This window comes from Hyperoodon ampullatus (assembly GCF_949752795.1).
Source record: "Hyperoodon ampullatus genome assembly, chromosome: 3".
Taxonomy (NCBI): domain Eukaryota; kingdom Metazoa; phylum Chordata; class Mammalia; order Artiodactyla; family Ziphiidae; genus Hyperoodon; species Hyperoodon ampullatus.
The window spans coordinates 25,710,834-25,732,343 of NC_136916.1; the positions used below are offsets into that span (position 1 = coordinate 25,710,834).

General features: G+C 53.2%; 1 protein-coding gene across 1 annotated transcript; it reads right to left on the bottom strand.

Annotated features, from left to right (window-relative positions):
• Positions 1–10,568: 10,568 nt before the first annotated feature.
• LOC307049481 (calmodulin-like) lies at positions 10,569–16,701 on the bottom strand (the record flags this gene model as incomplete). Its single annotated transcript, XM_079699057.1, has 3 exons — positions 10,569–11,774; positions 12,410–12,464; positions 16,582–16,701. 3 exons carry the CDS (start codon positions 16,699–16,701, stop codon positions 11,101–11,103), a joined length of 849 nt encoding a protein of 282 aa, XP_079555183.1. The 3' UTR covers positions 10,569–11,100.
• Between the last annotated feature and the right edge of the window lie 4,809 nt (positions 16,702–21,510).

A 21,510-nucleotide genomic window follows, 5' to 3' on the forward strand; every position in this document is an offset into this window, starting at 1 on the left:
AAGTAGAGAGATGCTGGTGACAGCAGGGGAGAGGAGGAGAGAGAAAGAGATGGAGGAGAGAAGACAGGGCAATACAGGTCTAAAAGAGGGAAGAACGGAAAGAAAACGATGAGAAGGCTTCCAAAGAGAGTTAAACACATCGAGAATCAGAAACAGAAAACCGACAGCGGGAGAGGTCCGGCAGAGAGAAGCCCACACATCGGGGGATGGGGTGTGTGGGGGGGCATGGAGGGAGAAAGGAAGTTAGATCTAAAAAACAGGGCACAGGATTGGCATCACCACATCTTTCTTGGCATTTAGGAAGAGCCTGATTTAAATGTTTGCGACTCTTGGACACAGACCCGAGGTGACCTACGGGGCGGAGAATCTCGACCACCGAGATGACTTCTCGGAACATGTAGACATTCCCCCAGACCTGCACTGACCTTGGGGAAAAGTAGACTCAAGCTTCTGCTTCCGGACCCTCGTAGGGCGACTCCCTCCACAGCCCGGGAGTGTTCCTGCAAGGTGCTCCCGTGGCCGTGTGTTTGCAGACAATTTGTAGGTGCGGTCGGTCACAGCTGCCCTCATTTTCCTCCCTGATTTAGGCAGGCTGCAGTCACTCCGTGTACAGTCACGTTATCCACACACATTCTGGTAGAGAAACGGCCTCGGGGATGCTTCTCCCACCACCGGCCTGTGGTCTCAGTGCCACGCGAAGACCCAATGATACCAGGGCATGGGAGGACGGGGTAGAGAAGAGAAATGAGGCTCGACATTTATGGAGCTTGAGGCTGGGCTGGGGAAAATTCTTGCAATCATCAGATGTAACACAGTAAGGGATGGACTTGGTTCCTCTCAAGGCCTAATCAACACTGAGGCTTTCATGTGTTGGGAATACACATGATGATGTAGCTTGGGCAGTTGTGATGCACCCCACATCTCTTGGGTGACTCGGGATCTCCGGTCCTGGAGATGTTTCAGTTCTGCAACCCACCTGTTGGTGCTTTCACTAAACAGTAGCTACCTGAAGGCAGGTGTTTCTCATCTCCAGTAAACAGCCTAGTGCCTGGCAGGGAGCAGACAGTCAACAAATAATTGTAAGATTTATAAATGAATGAATGAAACTCACGTTGGAATCAGTATCTGATAGTTCCTTCTCCAAGCACCATGAATGAAGCTTTGTCTGCACAACAGCAGAGACCAGATGAAGATGTGATCCCAGATGAAGGAAATGTCCTTTTCCTCACCTACCACCTCCCTTCCAGCAGGTCAACGAAGGTTAGAATTGAGAATGTTGGTGGGGCCAGATTCCAGCATCCAATTTCCTTCGCCTTGTTGAAGTCCCCATGTTCTAGGTTAAAGAAATCTTGTTTTTAGCCAGTTCTTTGGAGTTTCCTGACGTCTCTGCATTTTTTTTTAAACAGAGCGCTTGCCTGTTGCAAAACCTCTTTGCCTGTTTTTGTTCCCTTTCAGTGGAAACCTCTCTTTGGCGCCAGAACTAAAGTTTCCTCACAGGTTTTGGGTTACAAAGAGTCCTCCTCCAGCCCCGGAGCATCTCCGCTGGGAACACTGTATTATTTTTTGAAATTGTGACTGTGCAGAATCTGAGACTTAGATGAGGCCACAAAGCCTCCGGATCCAAGAACTGAAAATTTACTTGCAAAATTACGTAGAGGACTTTGGACCCAGATTTTTGTTTGGAGAGCCTGGTTCTTGGAAATGCAGCTGGTATCCCTTGGGATATCTTAAAAAAGCTTTCCTGCATAACTTCAGGCGTTTACTTACCAACCACCTATGCAAAGCCTGCGATAGGGGCTTCGTGGAATACAGAGACTCCCCCCACGTAGCCCGTGCTCCTGCACAGGTAAATTTTCTCCTTTGGTGTTCTCTGTAGGCCTCTCAAGATCTGTGCCATTGCGAAACTCTTTTTCACCCCTGATCAGAATCTTCCCTGTGGATGTTTAAGACCATTTCCTGTGGCTCAGTTCTTCCTGGAGAAGAAGACTGTTTTTTGGCCACGCTGCACGGTTTGTGGGATATTACTTCCCCTACCGGAGATCGAACCCGGGCCTGCAGTGGAAGCGCAGAGTCCTAACCACTGGACCGCCAGGGAATTCCCAGAAGACCATCTCTTTACCAGCTTCTGCCTAATCCCTCTCTTTCTGAGCTGAAAGACCTTAATCCAGTCCCTCTGGAGTATTTTCTTTCCCTCCTTTAGTGGTGCCGATGGTGATGGGGGAGGGGTCCGTGGGGAGAATTTACAATCTCAGCCCAGGCTGACGACACACTCTGGGCTGTTAGCACCTGTTTTCCAACCAGATCTGTCACCTTGGCTGCGATGGCTCAGGGAGAAGTTCTGGGGCTTCCAGCCCGCTATGGAAGGGGTACTGAGGATGGGGCCTGAGCTGGCCCGGCTGGAGACCTCCCCTGCGGGGGCAAGGAAGTGGGGTCATTTGGGATCTGGGCCCTCTCCAGTCCACGGGGATTGATATCTTTAGGGTGGTCATTTCCCCCAGTCAGGGTGTAATCAGTACCAGCAGCGTTTTCTGGAGAAAGAAGCTCCCCCAAAAGAAAAATCCGAAGTTGTGTCAACGGGCTGGGTGGAAACAAACACCAGCCCCTCATCAGAGACCTTGCTTTGTCTTCAGTGTGGGAGGATGGAGGGGTCTGAGTGGAAAAAGAGTCTGGGAATAGCAGCCGCTCTGCTCGCTGGTGGGCATCGGCCTCAACTGGCAGGACCGCACGCCTGGGGGCAAATGCTCTGCCATCCTCACTGTGGTCCAGGGCAAAGAACCCAGGGACGCACCTCCCCTCTGAAACCCTCTCCTCTGCTTCCGCCACTCTGCTGGCTCCTGGCACCTCTTCCATCCGACCACGCTTCCGTCTCCGTGGGCACCTGGTCCCCCCATGTTGCAGCCCTGCCCTAGGAGTGAAGGATAGCGTGGAGAGCAGGACTGGACACGTGGTTCAGGGGGCCCAGTGCAAAATGAAAATGTGGCCCCTGATTCTTAATAATTGAAAAATCGGTAGGAATTTCTGAGAAGGGTGGCGACAGCATAGCATCGAACTAAGCTCGGGGCTCTTCTGAGTGTGGGCTCTGAGCGATGCCTTGAGAGCTTGGATTCTGTCTCCAGCCCGTTTCTCCCTGCACTCCATCCTCTCCCAGCTGCCTCGCTGATTCCTGCGGCTTCCTAGGGGGAACCGATGGCCCCCAGACCTTCCACCCAGCCTGGCCCCAAACTCATGCTTCTGGAATGAGTTTGGAAGGCCCATTACCTGAAAATCAACAAAACCGAAAAAACAAAGAAGAGTTCATTATCTTGTCCCTTCTCCCGTGTCCTCCAGCCGTCAAAATAAAACGGAAATCCTTGTCTCTCTCAGTTCTCACTTTCAGACAAGGATTATGCCATCAGCCCAGTTGCCCGAGTTCTTCTGGCCTCTTCCTTTCCTGAATCCCACCAAGCTCTGTCTAGTTATCTTCTTACCCCATTTCCCTCTTCCTGCCATTCACTCCCTGTGGCCACTGCCTTGTATCACACCCTGTCCTCTCTCGCTTGGGCTGTCACCCAGGTTTCATGACTTGCTTCTGTTTACTCCACCTCTAATCTTCATCTTCGAATGGCCGCCAGCATGTTTTCTCCCCCAAATCAATCCCCTGCATAAAAGTAACCCTTGCCTCCCCACTGCCTGCGGTGTGAAGACCACACCCCTGAGAAGGGTGGGAAGGTCTTCATCGCCTCACCATCCTGCCTCCCCACAGTGAGCTCCAGTGTCTCTGGTTGGGACACACTTGGTGTCCCCATCCATCCATCCATCCTTCCATTCATCCATCCTTCCATCCTTGCATCCATCCTTCCACCCATTCATCCATCCATCCTTGCACCCATCCATCCATCTATCCATCCATCCTTCCTTCCTTCCTTCCTTCCATCCATCCATCCATGCACTTGTTTTGAACAATGACCCTCTGCCAGTTCTCTGTGAGGCATTCAGAGATGAAGTTGATGAACTCAAAGAGGTGACAGCTCCGTGGGGAGATCACAGATCATGACAATATCACGGGGTAAGTGTGGAGGTCACAGGTCTGCAGCGAGTGTCACAGAGGACAGAGCGAAGGGATCTGACCCAACCTGGAGGGGTTGGAAAGTCAGCCTTCCTGGAGGATTGAACAGGATTAGAAGGATGGACAGGAGGTGGTCGCTCCTTTGTGCCTCTGTGCCTTCTCCCATGCTGTACACTCAGCCTGGGAAGAGCAAATCCAGGCCTGCCTACCCCCCCACCCCATCATACTGCCTGGCTGCTTTCAGGACTCAGCTGGCGAGTCATCTGTGTGTAGTCCTCCCCCACCCCTCCACTGGCTGGACAGCCGAGGCATTTCCTCCTCCACACATCCACTTTCTCCTCCACCCCCCGGCACTGTCTTGTAACCACTTCTTTACTGATCTTCCCTCCATTTGTGGTGAGGTCCTGAGTCTTAATCATCTTTGTGTCCCCCGAAGTCCAGCACGTACACACACGCACACACACGCTCAACAATATTTGTCGGATGAGCAGCATATGACTTGCGCGGAAGTCTGGTTTGACCACGAGCTTCATTCTTAGAGGTGCCGTATTCCGCACAGGGAGATGCGGCCCCACCGCCACTGGCATTGGTCACACCTGGCTAGGGCCCGGTGACACATCGACAAGAGAGACTTTGAAACGCTAAAGCATGTCAAGAGGTGAGGCGGCCTGAACGTGTGTCACATAAGAAACTCTGGAGGGAATTAGAGCTACTTTGCAGAGGAGAGAGTGTAGGGCAGGACCTGATGGTCTCTATAGTTGTTTGAAGAACTGACACAGAGAGAAGGCGTCCGTCATGTTTTCTGGGGCTGTGGAATCTACCCACGATGTAGGTAGAAGGAAGAAAGACACATTTCAGACCCACATAAGGAAACACTTTCTAAGGATAAGAATTATCCAACTGTTGGCCAATTGACCTTGAACTCTCTAATGGACACTTTCAAGGGATGCAAACCAGCCATCTCTCTGGGGCGCTGTCATATTTAGGCCTTTCATCCTGGGTAGGAAATCAGGCCAGATAACTCCTAAGGCGGTGTACAGACCAAGATTCTTCAAGTCTAAAATTTTATCTCTACCTCAGGCTCCGTGGTAAGAATGTCACATTGCATTCAGTGGGGGGGATGGAGAGAATGCGCCCTCAGGTTTTGAAGCACTGTGCATTGTCATGCCGACTCCAGTGACTGTTTTACTTCTCAGAGGCGCTGAGGTTGGGAGAGGTGAGTCTGCAGGACCAGAGTCTGGGAAGTGGCAACAGAGTGCATCAGAAGGTGTTTTTCCACGTGGCAAGATCTCCTTTCTCCTTGGATTCTCTCAGAGTCTAGTGTGTATGACTCATGAAATCAGAGCTGGACCAGGAGAAAACCAGTTCGGGGACTCAGACTAAGACAAGAATCTGTGAATACCCCTAACCCCGCCTTATACAGGGAGTATTATGCACTTGCTGGGCAGCTGTAACCAAGCACCACAAGCTGTGGGGCTTAAACAACAGAAATTATTCTCTCCCAGTCCTGGAGGCTGGAGGTCCAACATCAAGGAGTCAGCAGGGCTGGTTCCTCCTGAGGCTGCTCTCCTGGGTACGTAGACAGCCGTCTTCTCCCTGTGTCCTCACGTGATCATCCAACTGTGTCCAAATTTACCCATCTTGGGAATTCCCTGGTAGTCCAGTGGTCAGGACTCTGCACTCTCGCTGCCCTGGCCCGGGTTCAGTCCCTGGTCAGGGAACTGAGATCCCACAAGCCATGTGGCATGGTCAAAATAATAATAATAATGAAATAAATAAAAACTGAAAAAACCCTCCACAAATTTCCCCTTCTTAGAAGGACGTCAGTAATAGTGGGTTGGGACCCAACCTAATGGCCTCACTCTAACTTGACTGCCTCCATAATGACTCCATCCCCAAATGAGGTCACACCCTGAGGTTCTGGGGGTCAAGACTCCAACATATGAATTTTGGGGGACATAATTCAACCCACGAGGACATGAGTCTCTTATGATTGCCCATCATCACCCCACGATGTGAGTCTGGGGGGAGGCAGTGTTCTCTCACAACAGAAGCTTGAGGCCCAGACATTTCCAAGCTCCTCTCTCCAGTGACAAAGGCCTGGGCCCAGCTTCGGCCAGAGGGATGCCTGCTCAGCACTGCGAACTGATTGGCATCTACTGTCACAAAGACGTGGGAGGGCGGGGGGCCACGCGGTGAGGACCCCATGCAGGGCCCAGGGCTGTGGGAGGCTTGACAACACTCCCTCTGCAGCCATCCAGGCGCTGGCACAGCGGCTCTCATGGCTCCCTCAACACCGGCTGATGTCTGTCTTCTCTCTGCGTCCTGGCTGCCCACACCCTGCCCAGCAGCTGTTCCCACTTGCAGGCCTTTCCCATCGACGTGCCTTTTGCAGCTCTGCTGGAGCCTCAAGACTTCTGCAAGGTCAGGCTGCCGTCAGTCTCAGGCTGCTTGCTCCGAGAAGCTTCTCTGTGATGGTGGGAAGGATGATGGCTCTGGAGCTGGTCAAACCCAGGTTCAAACCCTGATTTACTAGATGCGTGATTTGGGGGAAGCTATTTAGACTCTTGAGGCCTCAATCTTCTCTAAAATGGGATCATTAAAGCAGCTGCCACACTTGCTTGTTTTGAGGATTTAAGGAGCTGAAAATGCAATGCCTGGTGAGCAGTTCACACGGTCCGGTCCCGGCATGGAAGCCTGCCCTCAGTGAGACCTGAACATCTATCCTGGGAGCCCTCCAAACCAGCCTGCAGGGCACATGATGGACGAGAGATGGGCCAGCTCTGTGTCCAGGGAGATGAGCTTTACCCACGGGCTGGCAGCGTTGCACGAAGTCCATTTCCCCATGGCGGGTGGGGGAGGGAGGGGCCCCTCCACCAATGCTCAGCTATCCCAGGCCCGCAGGGCAGCACCAGCTGACCAGCCAGGACAGCCTGGGCCCACCTGATGCTAGACTCCAGATGCCACCCCTCCTTCTGTACCGAGGGCCTGGCTCCTTCCCCTCCCTGGAGATTCTGAGGCCATTAGAAAGGTGGGAAGACTGGAGAAGGTGCTTAGGGGACAGTGTGAGATTTCTTCACTGACTGTCTCCACGGGTACTGTCTCCCCGGGCATGGAAACCCGCCATCCTTTCCAGGTCAATCCAAGCGCGTCTCCCAGGACTAGCCCCATGACGTTTCCATTCCCCACACTTGGCGGAAGGTGCCCCAGCCTGCCAGCCCCTGGCACCTGATCAGAGGGCCAGGGGAGGCCTTTAACCGGTTGCTTCCCCTCTGGGTGGGGGGACGGGGTGTCCAGGCACCTGTCTGAGAACCCGGTTGCTATAGAAACAACCACCCAAAAAGCAGGATGGTGGGGAGGTTGGCAGGTGAGTTGGGCCCAGACCGTTTTCAGAGACAGGTTTTTTTTTTGCTTTGTTTTTTGGTGGAGAAACACATCTTGTATTCCTCATTCATATTCATCGTGGGCAGTCTCCACCCAACACGTGAGTTTTAATTTTAAATTTCTCCAGGGGAACAACGGAGTCATTTTTAGCTGGCTGGCTCGGGGAGCCTTTGAGCGGCCCCTGGAATCCGCAGGAGCCTGCAGGGCTGAGCTGTGTTTGATTTAAAATTGGAAACAGGAGGCAGAAGAGTGGCTTTATATAGCCTGGGAGGTCCAGGAGCCCTGCACTGATTTATGACAGGCCTGCCGAAAGCACATGGAAGTCGAGGTAATATTTATAAATTCCTTCCCCAAGGATGGATGGAATGTTCTGAGCTGCAGTCAGAAAGCACCTTTTTGGGGGATGAAGGGAGGTTAATTCCAGTTATTCGCGGACTGAAAGGAAAAGGGAACTTGAACATGGAGGGGCTGCTCCAAGTCTGTTCCGGAAACGCGGGCTGCTCTGCAGGCCTGGACTCCTCGCTCAGGTCCTCAGGGCCCCTCTCCCATCCTCCTCCCTCCGCCCCGCCCCGTCCTACTCAATGAGGCCAAGGACCTACACCTGGCAATTGTGGTGACTGCACTTTACCAACAAAACGTCTATCTAGGTGTCTGGGGACAGCACAAGTCCTGGCGCTGAGGGGAGGGAGAAGGAAAAGAAGATGGAGCGGGGTGGGGGGGTAGAGAGAGAGGAGGCTGAAGACAGACGCGGGTGTGGCCCAGGAGCCCGAGTCCCTGGCCGAGGCCCCAGTGTGACGGGACACCCGGAGTGGGAGTGGCCGGTGCCTGGCATGGAGGTGGGCACTGTGAAGGGTTTGCCTGGCTGCCAGCCACCGTAAAGAACTTGCACCCACTGCAGTTTGGACACACCGACCAAGGCAGGGGACCCCCAGATTCAGAGAGCGCCACCCTCTGTGTGCCCCTTGGGCTGGCACCCCTGTCCCTAACCTAGCAGTTTGGGAGAGCGGCCAGCCATGTGGCCGAGCTGGCTGATGGCCTTGCTTGAATGAGAAAGGACAACAGAAAACATTAAAAAAAATTGTGTCAGGAAAGTAAAACCCAGGGGGTCACATTCAGCTCTGTGGTCCCCTCAGCCTTGACGCCCGATTCCCACCTGCACACAGAAGGGAGGCCCGTGTATCACTAACCTGTGTGTGCCAGACCCCCATGGGGTGCACTCGCCCCAGTGCTCAGGGTCACGAGAGCCAAGCTGGAAACAGCAGGCGGTGGTCTGAGGGGCTCTGCTGTCTCTGGGGACGGGGGAGAAACTGTCATCTTGGTTCCAGTCTGCCCAGACCCCTCATCCGCAGCCTGGTTTCTGGGTGTCACCGGCACACCCACGGGAGGGATACGAGGTCTTTCCAACACCAGCTGCGTTCCTGCCCTGGCCCCAGGGGTTCTCACGACAGGTTCTAAAGCCGGTTAAATGCAGGCAAGGTGGTTCCCATGTGATGCCAGGAGGCCGGACAGAGACGCAGGAAGACACCTCACCCCTTCCAGCTTAAGTGCTGGCAGGCACACAGGTCCCCATACTTCAGGGCACCCACCAGGACAGAGGGGATTGAGTGCCAGCTCCCCAGCCAGGCCCACACTGGCAACTGCAGACCCGTGGACACTGTGCAGGGAGACCTGGAACCCCCCCTTCCTTGCCTCTGCTTCTTTCCCTCCCGCAGCACTGAGCACACGTCCCATGAAAGACACAAGGTCCCTGGGGATGACGTTGGTGCTTCTTTTGGCAGATGGGACCAGGATGCACATCTGAGCCTCTGAGGTGACAACGGGCTTGGCTCTCTGCTCATGGCACCGGGGCAGCCACGTCCATGGCACCTAGACATTCCGTCCACTCTTACGGGCTTGCTCCCAAGCCTGCACCTGCAGGAGTTCAGCCACCCCTGACTGTTGAGCTATGGGAGGATGAGCCCAAAGGGGTGAGCCTGCAAGGCCCCGCGGTCAGAGCACCGGTTTGTCTTCCCACATGAAGGGGGCTCTGCAGCTGCCCCAAGGAGGCCGGTTTCCAAACGAGACCCTGGCTCTTCCCTTGGACTGTTCCAACGGGTGGAAATACAGAGTGTTGGTGCTGGAAGGATGATAGCCATAGTAGCTGTCATTTATTAAGCACCTACTGCATACCTGGCATGTTAAGATGATTTCTGATCCTCACAAGTGCTGGAGGAGGCGTGATTCTCATCATCAGGTCACGGTAGAGGCCACGGAGCTCTAGGGAGGCTGTGAGTGAGATCAGGGGCACAGACCTGCATCCAACTCCAGCTGTGGGACAGGCTGCTTTCTTAAGCTCTCGGTGTCTCCGCTTCCTCATCTGTAGACGGGGAAGCTGCAAAGGGTGGCCCCCCGTAGGGTGGTAGTGAGTCACTGCACAGGCAGTGTGCTCACAGCAGGGCCCGGCGCCCAGGAAGGGCTGCCAGAGTGTCAGCTGTCACCACGGGGAGGACGAGTGATTTGGGCCCAGTCGGCAGGGCAGCAATAACTACAATCCCAGTCTGTCCGGCCCCAGAGCCTGTGCTCTTCCCTTTACATATGAGGAAACGTGCATGGTGGGGAGGGTGTCAGGAAAGAGGACTTGTCAAGATGGGCCAGCCGCTCTGTGACTGTCCCAGGGCTGGCAGCCCTCTCTGATGACGCCAGGTGTAGTGTCCACCCCACGAAAACACTGAAATAATCTCCGACAAGCCCCTTCGGCCTTTGGGTTATCTGATGCCACCTCTGGGAGCCAGGGTTTAATGCGGGAAGCACTGTCTCTTGCTTTGGCACCACACGGGCCCTCTCCAGCCCTCACTCTCTTCAAACCGCACTTCCCAACAACTTGATCATGAATGTAAGAAATCCACGAACACAGACCAGTGTTCCTTCCCCACCATAATCGACTCAGATCTTAGAAGCTCTACGTGGAATTGTAACCACCCTTTGCTGCCAACTTCTCCATTTTCTTTGAAATAAATATTCAAGATTTACCTGGCCTAGACTCCTCTCTGTTCGCTACGCCCATCAATACAAGATTTCACCGCACTTCCAAAAAAGCACAAAAAGAGAGATTCCTGCCTCTTTTAAACCCTGGACTTCACAAGGATCATTTCCGTTGGAACCAGAGAAAAACAGATGCTTTCTTTATTCCCCTGTGGCCTCTTTCTCCCTTTCAAATTTCCCTCCAAGAGGCGAATACGAACGTGTTACAACTGACTCCCAGCTTTAAGAGACGAATCACCTCACCGCGGTTTGGCACAGAGACGGAAGGGAACAAGAGAGCGCGGGGAAGTGGGGGGCGGGGAAAGGAGGTGGTGTTTCTCAGGAGGCCAGACCCTGGCTGTCAGCCTCCAAGAGCACCCCTCGCCCCAGGGCCCTGGTCCACAGCGGATGGAGGTGCCGGGTGCGCTTTAGGGATCCCACGAGGAGGGCTCCCGGAGGGCACACTGCACCCTCCCTGGGGCATGAGCGGCCAGTGAGGCTGTGACCGTCCTCCTACCCTGGTCGGTGCACAGGGACGTCCCTGAGCTTCTGCTCCCGAGGGATGGAACATTTGGGGCTTGCTGGGCTTGGGGGCGGCCTGTGTCATCCTGCAAGGAGAAGGTGGGGAGGTAGGCAGGAACGAGGAGAGGAAAGGGGGACAGACAGCTGGATCAGGTCAACCGGCGGAGGAGCAGTGCCCGGAGGGGCCGGGGGAACGGAGGCAGGTCCTCCGGCGCCACGCGCGGAGCCCGGACACCCTGGGTGGGGGTGGGGGTGGGGCTGCGGCCGCCCTTGGAGACCAGCAAGCGCAGGAACTCCTCGTAGCGCACCAGCTCGTCCCTGTCCACGTCCGCCGCCCGGATCATCTCGTCCACTTCCTGGTCGCTCGGCTTCTCGCCCAGCCGGGTCCTCACGTGCCACAGCTCGGCCGCTCCCATCAGGCCGTTGCCGTCCTTGTCGAAGATGCAGAAGGCCTCCCGGATCTGGTCCTTGGCGTCCCTGCCCTTCACCTTCCGGGCCATTAGGCCCAGGAACTCGGGGAAGCCCACGGTGCTGCTGCCGTCGCGGTCCAGCTCGCCCACCAGGTCCCAGAGCTCGGCTTCAGTGGGGTTCTGGCCCGGAGACCACAGGACGGTGCCCAGCTCCCGCGTGCTGATGGCGCCATCCCCGCCCTCATCGAACGGGGAGAAGGCCTCCTTGAACTCGGCCACCTGCTCCTCGGTCAGCTGCTCGGCCCTGGCCGTTGCGGGGAGGCGGTCCTGCACACGGACGTGGCTGGGCGCCGGGAGGTGGCCGGGTGCGGGGCCGGCGGCTGGCGTTCTGGCCCCGGCTTGACTTGCTGGCGCTGAAGAAGGAGCCGGGATGTCCCTCACCGTGCACGCTCCCCGCCCTGCGGTTGCCTAAAGTCCGGGTCCTGTTGGAACAGGAGTCCAGGCCCAGGCAGCGGGCCGGCCGGCTAGTTGCACTGACGCCAGCAGCTCTAGGAAAGGCCGGGCCCTCCTCCCCACTGCCCAGAGCCCCCGGGATCAGTGGGGACACCTCCAGAGAGGCTGGTAGACAGCCTCTAGAGAGATGAGTTCTGGGTTTGCCTACCGAATCCCACCCCCGCAGTCTTCACACCCTCCACTCAGTAAAACCACTGGCTCTGAGCTCTTTCCTGCCTGCAGCTGAGGGTTTTGGCAGGAGAAAGAACAGACGCTGTCTTTGCCTGAAAGGAACTCCTTTTCCTTTTCTTTGGTTTCCAAAGTCTGAAAACCTTAGGGTTCCCAAGAGGGTTTTCAGAGGAGGAGAAAAGACAAATATTTTTTCTTCAGATAGAAGCAGGCTGTCCCCAGATCCTCCAGAGGCTCATATGTATTCCAACCACAACACAGCTAGTTAGCGAGGAAACTAACAGAAACAAGCAAGATAATGAGATACTTTCAATAAATGCTATCAAGGAGATAAAGGGTGGTGATGGAGAGCAGGTGGGGATGTTACTTCTGCAGCGATGGTTGTGGAAGTCTTCTCTGCAGAGGTGGCACCCAGGGGTGACCTGAGGGGGAGAAGGGGCCTTCCAGGCGGAGGCCCACAGGTTCCAGGTCCAAAGGTGGGAGAGGCTCGGTGTGGCCAAGGGACAGAAAAGAGGCCAGTGCAGCTGCAGCCCAGGGTGAAGGGGAGAAAGCAGGAGATGAAGGGAAGACGAGCGAGGTTTGTCAGAGGCGAGAGGAATTCACATTTATCCTCCAATCCAGGGGAACCCCTGCACATTTTAGCAAGGCCACGTCTGAAAGCCTGAGCTTCTGGTTTCGGGAATGGGAATGGACAGAGCTGAAGAAAGGGGTGTGTTTAAGAGGAGGTTCTCGAGCAGGTGAAGTGGGATGCCCACCAGGCACACATGCTCGGAGCTCGACTCCCAGGAAGCCTGGGGAAGGACCAGCCACAGAGTGAGAAGAGGTGGCTTTGCCGGTGGGAATCCATGCACATCCAAAGTGGTGAGACCCAGAGGAGCCAATGAAGGACTGAAGGAGAAGAACAAGGCCAGATGCTGCCCGACTTCGAAACTTACTGTCGAGCTGCAGTGATCCAGACAGTGGGGTGCTGGCTGGAGAGCAGACAAGTAGGTCAGTGTAACAGAATAGGGAACCTAGAGAGGAACCCTTATCAAGAGAGTCACCTGAGCTTTGACAATGGAGCAAAGACGGTCTCTTCAACAAATGGTGCTGGAACAACTGGATGTCCACCTGCAAAAAAAAAAAAAGGAATCTGGGCACAGACCTTACACCCATCACAGGTAACTAAATGGACCATAGACCTAAATGTAAACACAAAACTAGAAAACTCCTAAAAGATAACGTAGGGAAAAATCTGGATGACCTTGGGTTTGGTGATGATACAAACCCAAGGTTTGTAGTTTGAGTTTGGGTTGGGTTTAGATGATGATCTGTGAAAGAAAGAAATGACAAACTGAATGCTTTAGTCCGAATGTGTCTCCCCTCAAATTCATATGCTGGGGGTACATATTCATGAAATGCTGCAAGGGCAGGAGCAGGAGAACCACTGGACAAAGGCCTGCAGCTGACAGCGCCCTGGGGAACCAAGGGCCAGCATCACGATGAAACTTGTGCCTGACACTGTCCCGCTGATGGACTGCATCCTGCCTCACCTACGAAGGGTAAGTGGACAACAGGTATCTGCAAGTTTCTGGGTCATGGCCTGTGTTCTTCAAAAAGACACGTTGAAAGGGAGCTCAGTAAGGGTTTTAAACAGAGTTGCTCATGACTCACAAGGCACAGGGCTGTGACAACTAAATTGCTGCAACTCGCTGGTTAGGAAACTATGACAGAGGGAATGTTTTTAATTTGCTGGGCTTCTGTATTCTCCCCCTGCGGCCTCTCAGTGCACTGATTTCTTTCCCTACAGCATATACTTGTGGTCTTAGGACCCATTTAAACATTTCAAAATTACTGGGGATTCTAAAGAGCTTTTTAAAATGTCTGTCAATATTTACTGGGTTTGAAATTAAAACTAATAAAATTTAAAAATATTTAAATATATTTTTATGTATTTATAACTTTTAAAAAACAAAAAACCCATTACATGTCAACACAAATAACGTAGTTTTATAAAAAAATTAATTATACTGTATGAAAAATAAGAGTGGTACCTAAAAACATAATTTTGCAAATCTCTTTAACGCCTGGATTTATAAAAGCATGTCTGCTTCTGCACTTGAGCTGTGGGAAGATGTTTTGGTTTGAAGTGCATGATAATTCAGCTTCACACAGCTATGCACAGCTGGCAAAGGAGAGAGCATTTAATGACTCTTTCAGGTAACTGTGGTTATTCTTCTTTGATACCATATCAAAATTTGACAGGCGGTAGCTTCTTAAAGGTTGGTTATAGTGTGAACTCTGAAACCGTGCCAACGAACTTTTCATCCTGTTACATTAAAATCCATTGCTCACTCCTGTGCTTTGAATGGATCTTTTACCCATGCATGATTCTGTGATGCTATGCATTGGTCATTTGGAAAATACTGATTTACTAAGTTCTGCAGATCTTCTGAATGTTGAATCATTGTATGTATAATTTAAAAAAAAATCACATTCATTAATATTACCACCAATCCCATTAGAAAAGTCTTTAAGTATTGGGAAGTCTCAAGCTCACAGTGGCAAATACAAAATCTAGAAAGTTCTAATTTTCATTTGGATGCTGAAATTTTATTATTGCAACAAATACTGTCAGTTATTTTCCTTGAAGTGCCAGGCTCACTTCATCGCTTTTTGAGAAAATGCCAAATACCAAGTCTGAGTAACCAGTTTGTCTATCAGCTGTTTTTTCCCCAAAACTGGCATTCCATGAAAAAAGCTTACCTTGTGACTTAAGTATGCACACAAGTGCTTTTCTTACAACAAATCATACTAGACTACTCAGCAGAGTATTAAGGTTGTGCATGCAAGGGTTGAAATAATAATTTTACTACTTCTGCAAGAACGTTCTTAAATGAAGCTGGCTTTTTAAAAACTTGAGACCATGTGGTGGTGAAGACTATAATGACTGCTGGTTCAGGAGCCTTGATTCTTGCTAAGGGGCTCGTGATTTCACCCACCAGTGCTCTGAGCTCAGTGCAAAAAGCTGACACGGTGCAAGTGGCAAATCGTGTCTGGTATTACGAGAATAGTTGTGACCACCCAGGCTTCCTGAAAGGGTGTTGGGGACACCCTCCCCTCAAGTGGATCCATGGAACACACTTGGAGGACCACAGTGGTAGAGTTGAGAATCAGGAGTGAACCCGGTGTAGAATTGCCTGGGTTGGAGGTGAGAAGCACCGAGGATGCTGGGATCCTGGTGGGGACAGCAGGGTTGGCCTTAGAGAATATAGTGTTAATAAGGACCTCAACAGACCCACAACGAGGGGACGGCCTGCTGCAGCTATTTCCTTAGAAGAGCAGATGACCCTAGGTGTTGCCTTCCCCACTGAACTGGTGCTACCATAGCTTTTGTTAAACAGAATTTGTGCCTCTCCTGCTGGGTGCTATAGAGAAAGATATAGATTGGGATGCCTAGTCTTTCCAACCAGCTCCATTCCTGAGCCCTCCTAGAATGGGTGTGGCCGCGGGCCTCTCTCTCTCCTTCTCTCTCTCCCTCTTTTTCTCCCACCCCCCAGTTCCATACAGCCAGTCACCAGCCCTAACATTTACTTATCTACTTCCTTTCCCCCCAGTAAAATGCAAAAACCTTGTCTTAGTGTTATCAGGTTGCTATAACAACATGCCACCCCCTGCGGGGCTTGTTAACAACAGAAACTTATTGCTCACAGTCCTGGAGGCAGGAAGTCTGAGGCCCCGGGGGGGCAGCCTGGCGGTGGGGAGGGCCCTCTTCCAGGTTGCAGACTTCTTGTGTCCTCCATCACTGGATGGAAAGGACCTGGGCTCTCTCTGGACTCTCTTTAAGGTCACTAATCCCATTGATGGAGGATCCTCCCTCCAGAACTCATCACCTCCCAAAGGCCCCGCTGACTAATACCATCACCTGGGGGTTAGGATTTCCACATATGAATTTGGCGGGGGCACAAACACTCAGAGCATAGTACACCTTTCCAGTGGAATATTTATGGGTCAGCTGCCTGTTCATTGGGCAGTTACTCTGTGGCAAGCGTGTATCAGGCACTTTCATTCCTATTGTCTCGTGTCTCCACGTTACAGATGAAGGATGTGAGAACTAGCAAATGCGTGAAGGTCAGATGACCAGCAGGCTGAAAACTCAGGAACTAGACCTTCCAAATCCTACAGCTCCCCGCCTGTGGCTGTTTTCTTCGCAGTTCTCCCCAACTCAGTCTTAGACCTTCTTACTCGGCACCTGGAAAACCCACTCGGGAGGCGGGGGACTCACACGCAGTAGGTATCCTCCTTTGTGGGAAATGTTGGGACACGCCTGCTGGTGCAGAGCCCTCCTGCCAAGCTCCTTGGGGATCCAGCTGCCAACTGAGCCCCTGCATTTGATGTTTGGAAAGACCCTCAAAGTTAACATGACAAAGTGGAGCCGTTGGTCCTTATCTGAACCTCCTTCCCCTCAATCTCCCCATCTCTTAAAAAAAAACCCATCCGGTTGTTCAGAACCAACCCCAGAGCCACATCTAATTCCTCCCTTTCTCTCACACCTCATACCTCATCTTTCAGCTTCACCTCGATACATCCTCTGCGCCAGGCCGCATCATCTCCAGGCAGGACCACGGCCCCAGCCTCGTAATGGGTCTCCCTTTTTATGGTATTCTTCAGTGATGTCATTTTCTGCTGAAACACTATAATGGGCTTTCTTTGGGTTTCAGTAGAATCCAAACTCCCTACGGTGGCCCTCTTGGCCACATCACCACAACACTCTGCTCCAAGCACACTGGCCTACTTTCTGCTCCTTGAACGCTCCCATCCTGATTTCCACCTTGGTATCTTTGCACGAGCTGCTCCATCTGCCTGGACACTCTGTCCCCGACCTTCAAGTGGCCGCTCCTTCTTGTCACTTCAGTCAAAAGTCAAATACCGTTTCATTGCCAAGCCTTCCCCAACCACCCACTTCTAATTAACCACCCTCCTCCACCTCATCCCTCCTGTCTTATTCTTCTCCTTTATTTTCTTCAGAACTTTTACTTCTACATTGATCTTGTCTGTGGACCTGCTTCCTTTCAGTTTCTTCCCATGTAATTTTCACAAGAGGCAAGGCTGCTTCTGATTTCTTCCCCTGCCAAGCCCTCTGCGGTAGGATGGCCCCCGCGCCCAGGAGATATTTGCTGAATGAACAGAGTACAGGAGGGTCAGCCTTGCCTCTACCTGCAGGAGGATTGGACCCGTGTCTCTCTTCAAGCCCTTCCCTGTGGTTCAAACCCCATGGGGTGCCTCAAATGCTCTTGCCCGGGTGCCCACTTTATCCACCGTGTGGTCTGTCATCTCCCCTTACTGTTCGCAGGTTTGCCGAGTGGCTCTGTGGGGATGGGTGACCTCTGTGTTGACCCCTGGGAGCAGCTGCTGATGCTTTACCCTCTGTACCTCCACCTGTGGCTTCTCCCCAGTTTCACACCCCTGCACCGATGCTAGAAAGGTGCACCCCGCCCCCATGCACACAGTTGTGCTGTCTGGGCCTCAGGAGGATGGACTTACCTCCCAACTCCCTGTAAGCCGTCTGCTACCTGGCACTTTTGTCTGACTTGCTCTTTATTATGGGATGCCGGCCCGGCTCCTTAGAGAGGCCCGAGCACAGGCAGGGTGATGAGGCCTGGCAGATCCAGTGGAAAGCGGACTTCTCTCCTCAAAGCCGAATGTCCGACTGGAGTGAATCTAGAGGGACCAGGCGGAGGGAGGGCTCAGGACAGAGGTGGGAAAGGGCCCTGGGAAGCAGAGCGTGGCCCAAGGACCTGGGGTAGGGCCTCCACCTTCTCCCCTGTGGCTTTAGGGACAATCTGGAAACTCCCAATAGCTCCTTGGGGTCTCCCCGATTCCAACCCACTCTTCCCAGAGTGAGTGCAGGGCTATCCCTCGTCTCAGGCTGTCTTTGGGGTGTTTGGTCTCAGCAGCTAAAGTTCCTACCTCTGACTTTCCATCCCTAAATCTCCCAGAAATGATGAGACACGCCTGGGTTTGCAGAGAGCATGCAGCTTGCATTGCTGTTCTGGGATCTTTGCAGTTCACAGTCTAAGAAGCAACAAGACTGACAAAGACAAACACGGGACATGGTGATGAGACACCGACAGCCGAGTTCAGGCTCACGTGGGGACAGCGGTGGCCTCTGTACCGCGCACGTAGTCTTGACCAGCTCCTCTCCTGCTTCTTACTTTCCAAGGCCGGGAGGGGCTGGTGACGCTTTGCTCTACTTTCCGACTTAGATTGACCACGGGAAAAGCAACACTTTCTTAGTCACGCTCGTTGCCAGGAGAGGGTCTTCTCAGCTGGGGGGATGGGGGGGCTCTTTGTGTGGGAACCAGGGGTCCTGGGCCATTCTTTCTCACCTCCCACCGAAGGCCATTCCAGCCTCAGAGCCTGAGCCAGCTCTGGGAATGACGCTTGCTCACTCTTGGTCTTGTGTGAATCATCAAGATTCCTCCAGGCCTGTCCCGGGCTGGGCTGCAGTTTCAGTTCAGGGAGGAGACCATTGATCTGGATCGGAGCTGTGCATCATTGAACTGAAGTCTGACAAATAACCAGGTACGTCATCTTCCAGGGCACAGGCACTGCCTTGTGCCTCCTGCTCAGGGATCATACGCTGCCGGGTGGTTTGCGTTTATGATTCGAGGCCTCCCCTGCGGAATGAAGTCCACCAAGTGTGGAGGCAGCCAGAGGCCTGGATTGTTCTGAACGTTTCCTGGGCCTTCCTGGGTTGGCGGGTCCTCCTGGCAGGTCCTCCTGGCAGGTCCTGCTGCTTTCTCCAGGCGTCTGGTCTTCAAGTCAGCCTCCAGGGTACCCCCCAGGGCCCCACCTGCCTTTAATCCTTCCACCTGCACCCTCAGTGTCTCTGGGGGCCTCATCGTGCTTTCATGCCCAAGGCGGCACAGGGACATAAAGTGGCCTGTGTTTAACTGCTGAGAGCCACTTTGATTCACTCAGGATTAAACCATCACCCAAAACCAAAGCACATCAGTGCTAAATCTCACAGTAAAAGTAGCCGAACAAGTCAAAGTCTGCTTTCCTGGGAAAAGGACGATGTTTTGTGACTCCTGAGGGCTCAGTAATTTTTCCCAAGTAGCTCGTCCTACAGTCACTCACTGCCTGCCCTGTCCGTGGGCAGGGGAAGGGGTTCCGGCCTGGCCTTGGGGCAGAGGCCAGAGGAGAGCAGGCTGAAGGGGCCAGGGCTCACGTGTATGACCCACCCGCCTTTCAAACTTGTATCTGATGTTTTGAAAAAAATTGACAAACCAAAACTATTACAGGGACTGATGTTGCTGAGGCGCTAGAACTCCGTGCTGCAAATCTTTTGATATCAAGACGCACTTGGTAAGTGGTTAAGGAGGCCCATCTGTTCCTCTAAGTCCCCATCGCCACTGGGTGGGGTGGGTGGGTGGTGGTGGTGCTAATTACATTGAGGAGAACAAGCTGCTCTCCCCCGAGGGGTCTGGGACTCACTAAGAGGCCGGAGAGGTGTTGGTTCCAAGTTCCAAGCCTTTGAAGTTTACGGTGGTGATGAAAACTTCTGTGTTTAATACAGGAAGATGCGTGTGCGTGCGTGCGTGCGTGCGTGAGGACATGCACAAGGCTCAAGCCTTCGTGTGTGAACGTGTGTACCTAATGGTGAGCCCGTGAGGTGTGGAGGAGCAGGAGGCTTGGGGCGTGAGCTGGGCACCTGGACAAGCCATCAGAAGGAGCAAAGTGGCTTGGAAAAGCACAGTTCCAGCTCCCTTTGAGGTCATTCATCCAGTGGATTTGAACTTGGTCTTGGAGACCCTTGGACTCTGCAGAGGTCCTTCCAGAGACACCAAGGAAGCAGGAGAAGGTGAAGTGGAGCAACTCGATTTCCTTCCTTTCCCCACCGCCAAGCAGGAAAGTCTGCTTTTAACCGCTTCATCTGTGTTGGCCAAATTGCGGCTCTCTGGTTCATGGTCCTCACTTGTAAACTGGGCGCAGCGTGGCCCAGGGCACTGTGCATCAATGCATGGAAGGTTCAGGAGGGTAGCTGGAACAGTAAGAGCGCAATGAATATTAACGATTATCTGTCATACGAATAAGATTTCATTTGCAACGTGGCTCGACTGCTAATGAAATTCTGAAAGCTACCACCCAGTGCAACACCCTCATTTTCCAGACGTTGTAACCCATCAAATGTGAGCGGTTACCCAGGTCTGTACTACTGCTTAGTGAGGGACAAAAATGGGCCTTGCAGTAGGATCTCCTGGCTCCAAGACAGGTCCTCTTTGTGCTGCCCAGGACGGCTGTCCTTGGGGAATGGACCCGAGGGCATTTGCAGCTGCAGAGGGAATCTCTCTCCAGCCCCAGTCTCCCTGGAGGAAGGGAGAGTGTCTGGTCACTGCAGGCTCTCGAGGTCCAGCTTGGCTCCGGCACATCTGTTGAATGGATGACAAAGTCTCTGACCAAGGTCACACGCCTGGGTGGAGGCTGTGCTGGGATAGAACTCAGGTCTCCCGGGACGAGTGACCGACCGGAATTGGGTGAAGGTGGGGGTGCGGCGGCGGGCTTGGTGCCACACGTGGCCTGTGTGATGGGGAGGATGGGGCGAGAGGGCTTATGATGCTGTGTCATCAACTGTGTGGTCCCAGCATCCCAGGGAGAACCAAGGTCCAGTCCTGGCTCTGAGAGCCACCAACAGAAAGCCCTCCATACGCCCGCCTGGGGACGTTGAGACAGGAGGGGTGAGCTCAGTGCAGGGTCTGTCTGGGGACTTGACATCCCACCCCCAATACCCCCTCCATCCTCCATTTCCTCACCCAGACCCCAGGCTTTGTACCTGATCTGAGTTCTTGGGAGAGAAGGGACTAAAAGCTGGAATCGCTATTTTCGCTAGTGGGGCGCTAGCAGAACCAACATTTGTGTGGTCTCTGTAACCAATTGGATGCAGGAGAGACGGGCCTCCCGGCACCTGGGAAAGCTGGCTGCTCGGTGGTCAGCTCTGGAGAGCATCCCAGGGCCTGGGCAGCCCCTGACCCCTAGACCTGACGGGGTGAAAGCCAAGGCAGCCTTTTGGAGGGAAGCCTCGGGAGAGAAGACCCTGGGCGGGCACTGTTTTCATTCCAGAAAGGACATGGACGATGCATGATACGTGACGTGCTGGGGAAGGGGAGGGTGCTCTGGGTTGTGGGGGGAGCTCTTCATGGTGGCCAGTAAGAGAAAGGGCCCCCCAGGCTGCGCCCCAATCCACCCAACACCTTACTAAAAATGAAACAGGGGATTCCAAAACTGTGGCTTCTAGATACAAATAAAGTCCACTTGGAGGAAGGAATTGCGGATGCATCTCAGGGGAAAGTGGTGTAGCTTGAGGAAACAAACAAAAAACTGTGAACCCAATATTTAGAACTGGTTTAGAGCACTTTTCACTGTAAATGATAACAGCTTGGAATATACTCCAAGGGAAATGGGCCAGTATAAATGACAGGCTCTACT